Consider the following 14,521-nt stretch of genomic DNA (forward strand, 5'->3'; position numbering starts at 1 on the left):
AACACCATGGGAATGTTAATGACCACAGAGATCTCAGTTTTACGCCTCATACAAAGGACGGCACCTGTTTACAGTATAGTGTCCCTGAGGCACTATACTGGGGCATTTGGACCCACACCGACCACAGGGTGAGCGCCCCCTGCTGGCCCCAAAATAAAAAGACATTACTTATGGTACATTTTGCACAGTTAACTGTACAACATCTCTATCACAGCTCTCGGTTTTAAATGCACTTCCACACCGTTTCACACAGGTCACAGGTCAGCTCAGCACCTGGACTCCCGCACAGCTGTGCGCGGTCAGCCCGCGAGCCACGCCCCCCGCCCTCTCCCACCCAGAACTTGCTAACTGCCTCACAGCAACCCGGCAGCCTGCGAAAGAGCCCACCGAGACCCCCGTCGCCTAACCGTCCCGTCCTCGCCTCACGCACCGCTACTCCGCCGCATTCCTGACGCATTTTAAGCACCGCGCTACTTCGCTTATTGCGTGGGAGGGTTAACAGTAAAAACGGCTATAAAACCCCAGAAGGATCGGGTCAGGCTGGTTGCAATAGTTTCTGAACTGCACCTGCATCCCGACAGAGGGTCACCTAGACGCCGAAGCACCGTCCGCTGCTCTGCAATTCAACAGGTTCAGGAGATCACACCGCCTCCTGAACGCTAGAGAACTCACACTTCAGAGCTCCACAGTCTTTCACACGCCAGGCAGAAACCAAGCCAGGTCTTCCCCTCTCTGCAGAACACCGAACCACATGTGTGCAGTGCGATCAGGCCGGTTAGTTATGCAGGCCTCCGTGTGCAGCACTGGAAACCGGGCTTCTGCGGAAAACACGTTCAAACCAGTTCTGCTCTGATGTCGTTCCTCTGGTGTCCTGATCTCCACGCAACTTGTTTTTTTTTTAAAAAGTTCTTTGACCGCTGCACGCGAAAGCACTTTCATCTACCCCTAAGCAGAACATTGCCGTGCAAAAAAAAAAAACTGGAGAAAGGGCAATAAACAGTTGAATAACGGGGATAAATAACCGAGCGTGTTTATACAATCTCTGCAGCGTGAGAGCGTACCGTGCCCCGCCGAGCGAAGGTCCCCGAGGCTGGACTGGGGTTTCACGGACACGGACTGGACACGAAGTGGACACGGTGCCCCCTGCCCCCCCCCCAGCTGGGGTCCCGCTGCCCCCACGCAGAGCCCCGGCCCACCGCATCAGAATGTAAATCGCCCGGAGCACAGCAAAGGCTGCGGGTTATATCATTATAGATCACGGCGTTCCCCTGCAGGTCTTACGTCGATGACCCACGTTAATGCGAGGGGGCTTCACTTTTGGAATTGATCAGAAATTACGTGGCGGGCCTAATTTCTACTCGCGAACAGCGGTTTTCAGAGCGACAGTCGTTCTGGTGTCCCGCATGCATTTCAGAATAACGCCGGAATTCCCCGCACAGCTGAATCAATCAATCAATCAATCGGATTAGGAGGCAGGGGTTGCACAACAGCAACAGCGACAACAACAACAACACACTGTGCAGCTCAGCGACCCGTGTGAACCCCCTCCCGGGCGCTGCGCTTTCACTGCCTTGCGCAAACTGAAAGATGCTCACCGGGGCGCCGGAGCCCGTCTGGGCTAGGGACACGCTCTGCAAATCTCGCCCCCAGACTGCGCAGTTGAATCGCTGCCGGGACAGACTGCACGTCCTGCTGACCCGCCGCACAGAAAGTGCTGAGCTCATCAGAAACGACGACAACAAGCAGGAGGAGCAGCAACAGGAAAAGGGGGGTCAAGGCGAGCCGGGCGGGTCAGCCGCCTTACCGTTGCGACCGACGGAACCGTTCTCCTGAAAGCGGGCAGGAGTTCTGGCGAGGCGGGCATCACAGTCCTGCGCTCCGGGCGTGCGGGTCCAGCAGGCACGGCGGTGCGGCAGGATGTCAACAGAGAGCCCCGGCCTGCCCCCCGCTTCCCACTCCCCTGCACGGAAGTCCCGCCCCCCCCTGGCCCGGCTCTCGGTGCCGATTGGTGCGCCGGCCGCCAGAGGAGGAGGGGGGAGTTCCTGCCTGGGCCGACCCGGCCCACGTGACTCGGGCCGACCGTGGCCGACCGTCCCCGGCTCGCCTGTCCCCTCGTCCCTCCTCCCCACTCCGGCCAAATTAGAAGGCGTCTGCGGTTTCAGTAAATGGACGGAACTGCATGATCACGTAGGAGGTGGGGCAGGAGGGGAAGGGGTTGGATGATATTCGCCGTCGAGGCGCAAGGGGGGTTGTTTGAAGGCCGTGCATTTGACGCGCCTTGAGCTCACCGGTGCTCGTTTCGCAGCGAGAAAGGGAGCCGGCTCCGTCTGAGAACAAATGCCAAAAGCGGGGACCCTACTGTCAAATCCGTTCACTGCAAGCTCGATTTCTCCCCCTCCCCCCCCCAAAAAAACTGTTTTCTAGAAGATTGTGTTTTTTTTTAAGAGCGTGTATTTTGCACTCTTCCACTGGCGTAACGTGCCCCCTCACCCGTGTTTAATTTTAAACGGAATTATCTTCGGGTTTTCCAGAGTGCGAAAAGTCCCCAAACTTTCACGCTAATTTCTTAAACACTTGGCGCCACCTGGCGTTTGTTTGGCAGAACGACAGCTGTGTGTGCACTGCGGTTCGCTCAGAGAGGGGAGGGAGTCATGTTCCTCTCACCACTCCGGCATCACTGTCTCATCAGTCAAGGCAGTATGTACCTTAAGCGAATCAAATCTGAGAGGTTTAAAAGACTGACCCACCCGCAGAAACTTGAAACGACTGGAACAAACTGAGTTTGAAAATATTAAAAATGTGCAGTTTTATTTCACATTGGTTGCTGTTTGAAACCAGTAGACCTCAGGGCAAGTATAAACATTTTTGTCTTTTTCTTCCTCATCCCCATTCTGTGCCTATGTGTACTGTATCTTACTGTTTTTGAAGCATTTACAGCAATGTCATTATCAAGATGTCTGCTAGAGATACATACATATAGTTCAGGTGGGTAGCTGTTTCAGCATGCATAGGCTGCAAAGGAACAAGTAATAGGTTTATTCCCTGCTGAAAAGAGAAGAAAGAGAACACAATGTTTCATCCGTGGAGCCTCACACCTAAAGAAGGCTTCACAGCCGAAACGCTGTGCTTTCTTTCATCTCTTTTCAGCATGAAATAAACCCATTACTTGTTCCTAAATAATTATTAACTACAATTACCTGCCATATTAGAACATCAACACTTAAAGATTGGACACAGAATACACTATTGGAAACAAAGAGTTAAAATACAATACGTTATTATGTATTAGGAGCAGTAACTCCTAAGCCTAACACTTCGCATTGCGAAATGCAGAATACAAATGTGTCTGGTAAGGTCAGTAAGGCAGGCTTCCTGGGGAAGGGACATATACATGAACAGATCAACAGATCCCTAAGAGAAGATAAATACAGCGAGACGGTAAGTAAGCACAGGTGGGACAGAAGAAGGGGGCCGTCCTCATCGCTGGAGGTAGAGGAAGATTGGACAGTGATGTGAACACTTAAAGAAGGCTCCATTGCCAAAACGTTGTGTTTTCTTACTTCTCTTTTCAGCAGGGAATAAACCTATTACTTGTTCCCATACATACATATTGTATATACTCTCTCTCTTTCCTAGCATTAATCCTGCATCAGCAGGGTCCGCTTGTCGGTCTCCACACCAGTCTCCATTTGGTGGTTTGAACCAAATCTTTGAGCTGACGTTGCCATTAACTGCGACCGAGAATACTCCAACCGGCGCGTCGCTCCGCCTGCCGTCGGAGTGGGAGGAGGGGGAAGGAGAACAAAGTAATGTAGCCAATTCATAGAGGGGGATTATTAGGAGGCATGGGAAATTTGGCCAGGATGCCGGGGTTACACCCCTACTCTTTTCGAGAAACGTCCTGGGATTTTTAATGACCACAGAGAATCAGGACCTCGGGTTTACGTCTCATCCGAAGGACAGCGCTTATTTACAGTATAGTGTCCCCATCACTATACTGGGGCATTAGGACCCACATGGACCGCAGGGTGAGCGCCCCCTGCTGGCCCCACTAACACCTCTTCCAGCAGCAACCTTAGTTTTTCCCAGGAGGTCTCCCATCCAGGTACTGACAAGGCTCACACCTGCTGAGCTTCAGCGGGTTGCCAGTTGTGAGTTGCAAGATACTGTCACCTATAATAATAACATTTATAGATCACCTTTCCGGCCCCAAGAAAAAAACAAAAAGGAATTGAACTGTAGAAGAAAAAATACATAAACAAGAACATACATGATATAACGTAGGGCCATCAGACCTAGGCCCTGGGTAGCAAGGTGGGTTTTAAGTTTGGATTTGAAGGGTCAGAGAACTTTTCTCTCATGGAGCCAGAAAAGGGACAGTCCATAACAAAGGGCAGTGAGAGAAAAAGCACAAGATCTTATATTGAAAGTGTAGCTTAACTGGCAACCCATGCAGAGACGTCAGTGCAGGAGTGATATGCTGCCAGGGTCTGGTGTGAGTTAGAGGTGTAGCTGCGGAGTTCTGGACAAATTGCAGCTTGTTGACAAGAGAGTTAGGGAGCCCATAGAGCAAAGAGTGGCAGAAGTCAAGCCTTAATGTGATGAATGAATGACGAATGCATGAATCAGGCACTCAGCATCAGAGACATTGATAGAAATTGCCTACTGAGGGCAATCTTTCTAAGGTGAAAAAAGATGTCATAATCATTTTTTTTTACATAGGGATCAAAAGACAGGGGAGGATCAAGTGTGACTCCTATAAGGCAGAGAGTTACATGTGCACTCCATGCCCACCCTTTCCTTTGTTTCCTTGATCCTTTATACGTCTACGTTCAAACTCATGCTAAGAATTTCAAACAAACCCGTCAATAAAGGAACAGGGCAAGACCAGTGTGTTCCATCTTGGATCTGGAGATGGAAGTTAATTCAGCGGGACTGCATTGTGTCTGAAAATACTGCACCACTTAGGTTTCCAGCAGTCTGGTCAGTGAGCCGGACAGTGGCTTCTCCTCATGGGAATTCTTCAATGTCTCAGACCCCCCGGGTGACCAGCTTCTCCATCTGCCAATGAAGGCAGAGCTGCTCTCTTTCTGTCATCTTCCCAGCGGTCTCGGGTGCGTGTAGCTGTCAGAATGTTCTTGTTTGTGTACTTTAACAGCACCAAGCCCCCAGATCCATTGCCTTTCTGCCCTCCGGGTCGCTATGGAAACCATGCTCACCCCTCAAGCTCGTTTCCCATAAACCCCTGGCCTCGCCTCCTCTCAGACTGCGGGGTGTAACCCTTTCCTGCTCGTAGGCGAGGGTGCCGTGCCCCCTGCTTTCTAGAAAGGCAGAGTCACCTACAGTGTGTCCTGATGACAGAGAGCAGGGGCTCCAGTCCCGGTCCTGCAGGCCTGCTGAGTTTTGTTCCAGCTGAGCTTAATTACTTAATTAATTGAAGCCTTAATTGAATTAGCAAGTCTGGGATTTTTTTTGCAATTTTCTTCCCCCCCCCCCCCCCCCCTGTTCCTCTCAGGTGGACCTCCCGGCTCTGGACTCTTTGCCTTGTCTCAGATTCCCCCTTGGACTCACTTCTGGACTGTTTGCCTCGGCCACACCTCCCCCGAACACCAGCGCACCGTGGACACGCCCCCTGTTTTCATTCCTGACCCCTGCTGCTTTCCCCCCGTGTTTTCCTCTCTCTACCCTGGATTGTGTCGTCTGCATAGGGTCCGGAAAGAGCGCTTCGTGACAGCGTGCTCTCCCCGTCAGCTGGCTCGGGCAGAGCAGCCTCCTGGCTCTGGGCAGCATGCGCTCAGGGGGCTGTCTCTGCCCCTCTCCGCTCTCTCCCCCAGGGAGCACCCCGTCTGCAGCCAGTCCTGCCCCCCATGTGCCGGCCTGCCCCCCATGTGCCGGCCTGCCGATGGGCACCTGGCGTCCCTCCGCGGAATACAGGGCAGAGAGTAGCAGCGTCTCTGCGTCCAGCGATGGGGATCTTCATAGTGTCACAGATATATTTCACCCTTGTGCTGTTAAACCTGTATTGCCTTGCAGAAGTGCAGCGGTGTTTGAATCATTTGAAGGGGGTGCTTTTTCCAAAAATTCCTCATTAAGATTTCTTCTTCTGCACAAGATCTGGGGGTAGGGAGGGGTGAAGGGTTCGGGTGCTGTCTTGTTCTTCGTTGACCAAGTTTGCCTCTTTCATTTCTCAAACTGACCATAAGGAGGAGGCCAAGTATTGGCAGAGCCCATAAGCTAAAGTTTGAAAGCAAGGGAATTCCTGTACAAATGCAGGTTGACGGCGCTGTGACAATGTGAGGACTGTTCTGTAGCTTCTGACGCTTTAACCTTCGTTGTGCTTTGCTGTGGCGAGTTCAAGTTTGTGCCCTGTCCCTCTCACACTCTCCCCAGGCCGCTGTGAAGGACCACTTCTGCACGCAACTGTCTGACAGCAGTGCAGGGGCCACTCTGGAGGACAGCTGGGCCCTGGCCGATGTGGGAATCACCCCTGCGGTCACCCTCAGGTGTGTCCTTAAGGTGCGGCTCCCACCAGCCTCAGAGGGCCGGGGGTTTGGTGGGATCTGTGGGCGCAAAGGTAAAAAAAACTGGGAGGCATGCGTTATTTAAAAAGACTTGCTAAAGATTCCTGCAATGAATGCAGTGGAATACCCGAACAGCGCTGTTCTGATCCTGTTTCTCTAGAAACTCTGTCATATATTGGTCCTTCAGCCTTGTGTTTCACTGGCAGGAGTGGAAAATGTCTTGACCCCATGGAGCTAAAGGCATTATGCTCTGTGAAGACGCCCCCTCACTCATGTCTAAAGCAGGAGACCTGGCTCTTGGTTATCTTATGGTCCCACTGCATGAGTGTAGCCCAGCTCTTAATTAGAGCACAAATAATTCAGTGCTTCTCATTCAGATGAAGCCCAGGCGTCTCCTGTCCAGCACCAGGTCTTTATCACTTGCTTAAAGATCTGTCTTTTCACTTAAACACTAACCATGTAATGCGCTTGGACTCTGGGACTCACTGGGTCATTTTTGCTCATCGGTCTTCCTGTTTTTATATCAGTTACATGGCTGACGCTAATGCTGTTGTACAGCATTTGGTTTGCTTATGAACTTGTATTAGGTTTGTGATATAATGACTCTTTGATTGTGGCAGTGGTGGCGGTAAGGGTCACTGGGGTGAAACGTGGATTGCGTGAGTCTCACCACAGATCTTATCCCCATGCAGTACTGGAACACCTGTCTGTCACCCGACCAGACTGGCCGGATGTTCAACCTGGGTAGAAACAATCTTCTTTCTTCAAGCACACGTCTAGAACATTTACATCGAGTCCTTTTGAGTCGAAATTTCTCATCTCCTTATGTTAGCTTGGCTGGACAAACTGCAGGACTTCCAGGCTCGATGGGGTGCGCTCTTCTCCTGTTAAGGCAACGCCCAACAGGGCTTCATCATTTTATTAGCATTATTTTATCTTCAGCAGAAAAATAAGGCAAAAGCATTCCGCTGCCTGGAGCATAAGGATCAAATCCGATGTCAGGCCTAGAGAAGAGCATCATGCCAAAGGCAGGAATCTGGGATTTTGCAGGACCCCAGCTTACGTTTCCTCTGCTGTTTCTGGAGCCCTTGTGATTGAACCTCTGGTCCAGGAGGAAGACAAGCCCATCCTGCGAGTGTTCAGCACTGTCACCAAGGAAACCTTCCTCATCATGGGAAACGTCTTCCTCCTGACTATGACCGTGTCCAGCCTGAAGACCTCGATCTCGCAGCAGTCTGGCCCCCCGGTCAGCGTGTTCAGGCTCAGCACTCAGTCCGGGCTGGAACTATTCAACTGCAACTGCCTGGATGACTATGGGATAGATGTAGGTATGACCACATCTTAGTCTTGCAGTTTCCTGGTGCTGGAGAGAGAGGTGTGTCATAGATTTTAAATCCAGCTGGGCTCTTAAAGACTTCAATCAGCTCATTATTAGCTCAGATTGACAAATTCCCCAAGGAATGATCAAATTATTGTGTCAAATCCTGTTCTGAAGTCAGATTTCTCCCTCAGAGCAGAGGGGCTGTGCCATATATTTTGGATACGAGAATATTTCTTTTGTTCTTTTATCTCCCTGGTCCAGAATGCTGGTCCTTTTAATTCCTCAGCATTGCGGAAGTTAAATCTCTTTTGCAATATCAAGGCTCTCCCCACGGCGCCGGACTGCTGCTGTATCTGCGTGATAATCTAACCCAGGTCTCTCAGCTACAGGGTGAAGGAATGCCTTGGTATGCAAGGCTATCACAGCTGGGCAAAAACACAGGCTAACTATGTCTAGTATGCAGGCTTTCCAAGTACCTGCTGATAGACTGTTTCTCATCATAAAGGCCTGTGAGGAATAGACAGGGTCTGTCATCCTGTCTGGTGCTGTGAACGTTCTCACGGGTCCTTATGCCAATATTCTGTTGGTTAAGAGAGGTGTATAAAATGACAGGCTTAATTTTCTTTGGACAATTCAGAACATGCTGAACATCAAAAAATACATATCATCTTGCAACAAATATATACAGAATTTTATCTCTGTTGTCATTGTGTCACCGTTTTTCACAGCAGGTATACTGACATGTTGATGAAGAGACAAAATGGTGGGTTCATATGAAAAATCACCAAAGGGGGTCAAATGGAAAAGGTACAGCCCAGTAGTGCGTCTGGACACACCTGACGCCATGCCAGCTGCCCCTCTGTGGCTCTTGTGAGCTTCTGTCCTGTTCCTCTTACACTGCCTGGGCAAGCACACACCTGTTCACTGGTCTCCAAGATGCCACAGGTCATCCCAGCTCATCCCAAAAGTGTTCTGGCGGCGGCGGAGGGGGGGTAAAGCTTGGGGTTTGGGCGTCTACGAGAAGATTGCCACGCCCCCCAGTCGGGAGACAGCTGTCGCTCTGTGAACAGCATGAAGATGCGTGCTGCCTCGCTGGGATGTGCTGGACAGGATGAGCCCCCGCAGGGAGGGCAGGGAGGGAGCGCCCAGGACCGGACCAGGTAGCGCTGCACAGACGGGTGGGCATCAGTCACAAGCGCGCGCCGTGCTGGTGAGTAATCTCTGCCAATCTGACCAGTCGAAGGGGAACTACAAGGGGGGCATCGCAGCCATGAATGATTAAATTAAAGTCATTTAATCAATATCCAACATAAGTATCCTTTTAAAAACACACACACACACGCACAGAGTGATATGTTTATTTTGATGGTACAGATTACACGGTATAGCGTATTTCCTTGAGCATGAGTGTGTTGGATTTTTGGGGGCTACGTTTAAAACAGAAGGCTCATGGAAAGCATGCTGAAGGTTTGCTGCGAGGGGAGGCTGGAAGACTCTTCTTTGTTGTTGCGCTCCAATTCCGCGGGGAGGCGCGCCTGAGACGGGAAATCGATGCCTGCTCGTCCGCTCGGAACTAAAGTGCCGAGTTACTTGTTTCGGGCGGAATGTTAAATTAGCGACAAACTAGCCAGCGCAGTCATGTGATGGCTGAATAAGATTCTTGGGGTTACTCTATGGTGATTTGCCGAAATTGGGAGTTTGCAATTATCCAAGCAAGATGCTTTTAGTTCTGACAGATGAGCACAAAGAGCATCTGGGTTTCCTGCCGGAAGTGGACTCGGCAGGTAACTTCACTGTAATTGAATATTTGACATGATTCGGGTCTTTAACTGCGTTTAATTGTGCAGTTTATCACTAGAAATGCTTCTCTTAAATATTTTTGATATGGTGCGTCTTGTGTAAAAACGAATGACAGCTTTAGAAAACGTTAAGATGTAACTGCTTACTGAAGTAGTGTTGCATGTTTCTCAATTGCACTGCTTGCGGATTTACGGACTGTGCAACTAATGGTCAGATACGAATTAAATATTGTACCTTAGAGCAGCGTGAACAAACAAAAACGACAGGTTGAAGTATGATATTGAATCATGCAATTCATATGTTTAGCGTCTGTTATTGTCTCAAATGAACAACTGCATCATCTGCAGAATTTGCCCAATTGTTATTGTTTTCAGTTGTTGGAGAATTTGGACGGATAGCTGTGGAGTTTTTAAAGAAAGGTTCAAACCCTAAGATCTATGAAGGAGCAGCGAGTAAGTAGCCATTATTGTATAACATATTTTACAAAGCTCTATTAAAAACAGTGTTAACTCGCCTCAACTACTACTAGCAATGTGCAGTGAATTTTACAGTAATTATCAACACGGTTGCTTTGAGCTGAACTTCACGAGTGCTTGTGGTGGGTTTTGCCTGCAGGAAAGTTAAGTGTTCCTGTGGACACTGTCCAGCATGGGGTGGAGGGTCTGATGTACCTCCTCACGGAGAGCTCCAAGCTCATGGTAGGTGGATCTGTCTTGTGCCACACGTTCATGATAGAGAATTGCAAAATAGAGATCATGCAGAGGTCTCAGTCCTGCTCCGCATTTGTGACATTATTTCCCAAATGTGGTATCAGGAAATGGATGAAGCTCCAATAAAACGTACATGACAATCTGGGAAAGGCTTCTGGAAATAGAAGCCGATCTGGATGCTGAGGAGTAAAAAGTAGTCTGTGACATTTCTGAAACTGTAGTGCACCCACATGTTTTTATGGGGCATTATTTTATTTATCAAACCACGGAGCCCAATTAAATTGACTGAAAACAAAGCCAGTTAAATAAAATCAAGTCTTCAGTTCTGTACTACAGCATTATCGGACGTAATCCTTCTGTTCCAGGGGAGGTTCTCTGCTTTAAAACAAGTGTGGTGTGTTTTATTCAGAAAAAAAAACTACCATCACCTTCACACTGCTGGATGAACCTCTCCCGACCTCGGAATGGTTTTGTTGCAGATCTCTGAGGTGGATTTCCAGGACTCGGTGTTGGTGCTGGGCTTCCCGGAGGAGCTGAACGAGCTCCTGCTCCAGCTGTACCTGGACAACAGGAAGGAGATCAGGAATATCCTGTGTGAGCTGGCGCCAGCTGTCCCTCATTACCACAACCTGGAGTGGAGGCTGGACGTTCAGGTTCGCCTGCTTTCTCGTTCTGTCGATAATTCCCCTTGCTTGTTTTTTTTCTTTGTGATGTGTTATATCTGGTCGCACCTCAACCTCCAGGTTGGGCAGACTCAGTTTGTAAATCAGTGCAGTTTATTTGTCATGTGCACAAGTGCGGTAAAATGCTTATTTGTGTGTATGCTCCAATACAAAGACTTTAAGGAAACACCGGACACAGAACAACAACAACAACAACAACAACAGCAGCAGCAGCAGCAGCAGCAACAACAACTAAGTTAAAACTGAAATAAAAGTCAGCACAAGCACTGTGCAAAAAAAACCATTATAAATGCCTTGGCTGCTGATCCCTTCGAGTTTACATTACTGCCTTAGAGGTCTCATACTGGTCGTTTCAGTCAAGCCGCTGGCTCTTGGTGTGAAATGGGATCACAGCCCAGACCAGAGCTCTGGAAACCCTTGAGGTCAGTGGTTGGGCCTCAGTAGAGAACCATAGCAAACACACAGCTGAACCGTTGAAGGCGATGGGCAAAAGAAAGCGCTATATTTTGGGGCCTCTTGAGGGGCTGTCCAAGTAAAGGTGCCTACCTGGGCACAGGCCAAGCTGTCGGATCGCGGGTTCGAGTCTGGGTTCGTGTCACTAGCCAACTGTGACCGGGACTCCCCAGGTGATGCTGCACGGTTATCTGAGCACCTCCAAGAATGGGGTGGGATTAGTTGCCCAGGGCTCTCTTGGCTCTCGACACAGCGCCCCCCCCTGCGGACTCCGGGGCACTTGCAGGCCTGCGGTGCGGTCGGTGAGGGACGCAGCTCTCCTCCAGCCTGCGCGGGCCCAGCGGGCCGGGGCGGTGCTGAACGTGACGTGTTCAAACACCAGCGGCTGGAAGGCGAGGCGGAGGAGGAGCCGCGCGGAGGTGTGAAAAAGACAATCAGCAGCACTGCTGGTGAAGATAAAGCAGCAACCATACAAAACCATACAAAATCCACTCCGGTCTGCTCTGTGAAGCTGGAATACCAGTTTAACGGGCTCTGGGATTAGAGAGCATTGTCGCCTGTAACCTCTGTGACAGTGACAGTGAGGCAGAATTAATGAGCGGCTGTGAACTGAAGGGAAAAGCGGCCCGGCCTAATTACCTAATTAAAGGAACAAGTACACGTTGTGTGTGTTGTTGTTGTGTGTGTGTGTTGTTGTGTTTACACACACGTTGGGCGTGGTTCTTTCCTTTGGGGTGGAGCGGTGGCTCTGTGGCTAAGGATCTGTGCCTGTGACTGAAAGGTTGCTGGTTCAAATCCCGCGGCCGGCAGAGGAATCCTACTCCGTTGGGCCCCTGAGCAAGGCCCTTAACCCCAGCTGCTCCAGGGGCGCTGTATAAATGGCTGACCCTGCGCTCTGACCCCAGGCTTCTCTCCCTGTCTGTGTCTCATTGAGAAAAGCTGGGGTATGCGAAAAGACAAATTCCTAATGCAAGAAATTGTATAGGGCTAATAAAGAAACAAACAAACAAGTAATAGGTTTATTCCCTGCTGAAAAGAGAAGAGAGAAAACACAACGTTTCGGCTGTGGAGCCTTCTTCAGGTGTTGTTATGTAACTAGTTTATTTTTAAACTGGGGAAACAGAATTGCCTAAATGAGGAATTTGCCTTTCTTGACCTGAGCTAGGCAATAAGGGGCAGAGATCTGTGACGCCCAGTAAAATGGACAGATGGGGGCGGGAGGGGTGCTCCTGTGTGGTCCCTGCCCCGCGCCTGCGTACGTCTCATTGTGCCCCCCCCCCCCCTCCCTCCCTCCGCAGCTGGCCAGCAGAGCTCTCAGGCAGCAGGTGAAGCCGGCGGTGACCCTCCAGCTGCACCTGCAGCACGGCGGGGAGCGGAGTGGCAGGGTGCTGCAGACCGACCCCCCCACCCTGCTGCACCTGATCCGGGAGCTGGAGCAGGCCCTGGCGGAGATGAAGACCAGCCACTGCCGCCGGATCGCGCGCAACATCAAATAGGGCGCACCCCGCCGCCCTTTCCCTCTTCCTGTCTTTATTTTTTTGCACTTTTTTGCATTATATTTGATAAAATGGGGAAATAAAAGCCTTAAGAGTTTATTTTAAATAAACCCCCGCGTGCCAACCTTCAGCTCGGCTGACTGCAGGGGGAGCACCACAATGACCTAAAGATGACGTTGGGTCCTGTAAAATAATGAGCAGATTACTGTCCTGGCTGGTCCCAGCTCATCTTTAATACAGGTGCTGCGCATCTCGCACATTCACCTATCAAGCAAGCTCGAAATGAGCAGCCGAGAAGTCATTTCTGCGCTGCGCGGTTTTAAATTCTGAACACGGCTTGTTTGCATTCCGGCGCTGTTCCGGCTGGATTTGAATCCGAGTGATCTGGTCCTTTTTTCCCATACAGTATGCGTGTTGGGTTTTCCTTCCTGGGGCTTGATAATTCAGGCCTACCGTGCGGCAGTTCCAGAACGGGACCACGCTTGTGATAACTGGAGGAAAAGGGCAGAGCGTATGGAGGAGTACACTGTCAGTGTTCTGTTCGCTGCAGTGATGATAAACGAGCCTTCTGTGGAACAGGTGTTAAAGATTGAGAATGTTGCTCAGCCAGTGAGATTGCTGTTGCCGATTTCTATAGACACTAAATTTAGCCTAATTGCATCCATAACTCGAGGATTCGCTGTATCAGGTCATAGACTAAACCTATAACACAGGGGATTTTAAATGATTACTTTTATAGTTGAAGCAAGATCTCTTCTTCGGTGGATATAAATTATAATGTGTCTTAATTTTTTTTCAGATGTCTTTTTTACATTCTCTCCACTGGGAATGAAATAAAAACCAAATGCCAAATATCTCATGTCTATCAAATGCATGTTTGCCTTAGATAGCAGTGACAGTATCCTACAAAGTGGCGTCAGTGTCTTCATGTTGCTGTTGGGACTGGATTTTGGTTAAAAAACAAACTGAACAGCTCAGATGTCCTGATGTGTTTTTATAAAAAGAGAAAACTTGTCAGATTGAACTGGTCTGCTTTCTCAAGGTGTGATGCTACACACACCCCTGTTCCCTTTCCTGGAGGAAGTGAATGGTCTTTTCTGGTCCTTACTGGACTTGCAAGTGTTTAAAAGCTTGTAATTTAAGAAACATACCACATGATAAGAAATTGGGGACCCTGAATATATTTTTTCTATACTTTGGTTTATGTTACAGTTTTCACATATAATCTTTCTTAAAGATTGTTGCCCTTTTTTAAATATTTTTGCATCCTGAAGTGTTTTATTTTGAGTAGTGTGTTTCAGATTGCTCTTAAAAAACATCTTTTTTATTATTGTATCCGATTTTAAAACCCGACAAGGATAATGTATAGTGTGTGAAGTGACCAACAGGGGGCGTAGTTTCTACATGTTCACTAGCATCGAAGACAAACGATGGATTCAGTTACCCCGAATCAGCCTCACTTGAGGTGGAAAGTGTTGTGGACTGTATCATGCAAGCCTTATTGCACAGGGTCATCAGATAGAGGGCAGCTGTCGCA

The 14,521-nt window shown here is 49.4% G+C and overlaps 2 protein-coding genes across 3 annotated transcripts in view; one reads left to right on the forward strand and one right to left on the reverse strand.

Moving 5' to 3' along the window:
* rnf13 (ring finger protein 13) overlaps window positions 1–1,986 on the reverse strand; it is a 37,271-nt gene extending 35,285 nt beyond the window's left edge. The window contains exon 1 of one of the 2 annotated variants that reach the window (XM_088915079.1): window positions 1,805–1,986. The gene's annotated coding sequence lies outside the window, so the exon portion shown is untranslated. Of the gene's footprint in view, window positions 1–1,595 lie in introns of both variants that reach the window. The other variant, XM_088915080.1, reaches the window with a different exon arrangement.
* A 7,438-nt stretch (window positions 1,987–9,424) lies between these two features.
* On the forward strand, window positions 9,425–13,836 carry commd2 (COMM domain containing 2). Its single transcript, XM_088914586.1, has 5 exons — window positions 9,425–9,626; window positions 10,017–10,094; window positions 10,258–10,340; window positions 10,832–11,005; window positions 12,787–13,836. Exons 1-5 carry the CDS (start codon window positions 9,560–9,562, stop codon window positions 12,982–12,984), a joined length of 600 nt encoding a protein of 199 aa, XP_088770712.1. The 5' UTR covers window positions 9,425–9,559; the 3' UTR covers window positions 12,985–13,836.
* The last annotated feature ends 685 nt before the right edge of the window (window positions 13,837–14,521 follow it).

Source organism: Atractosteus spatula, chromosome 4 (assembly GCF_055471065.1).
Source record: "Atractosteus spatula isolate fAtrSpa1 chromosome 4, fAtrSpa1.hap1, whole genome shotgun sequence".
In the NCBI taxonomy this organism is placed as follows: Eukaryota; Metazoa; Chordata; class Actinopteri; order Semionotiformes; family Lepisosteidae; genus Atractosteus; species Atractosteus spatula.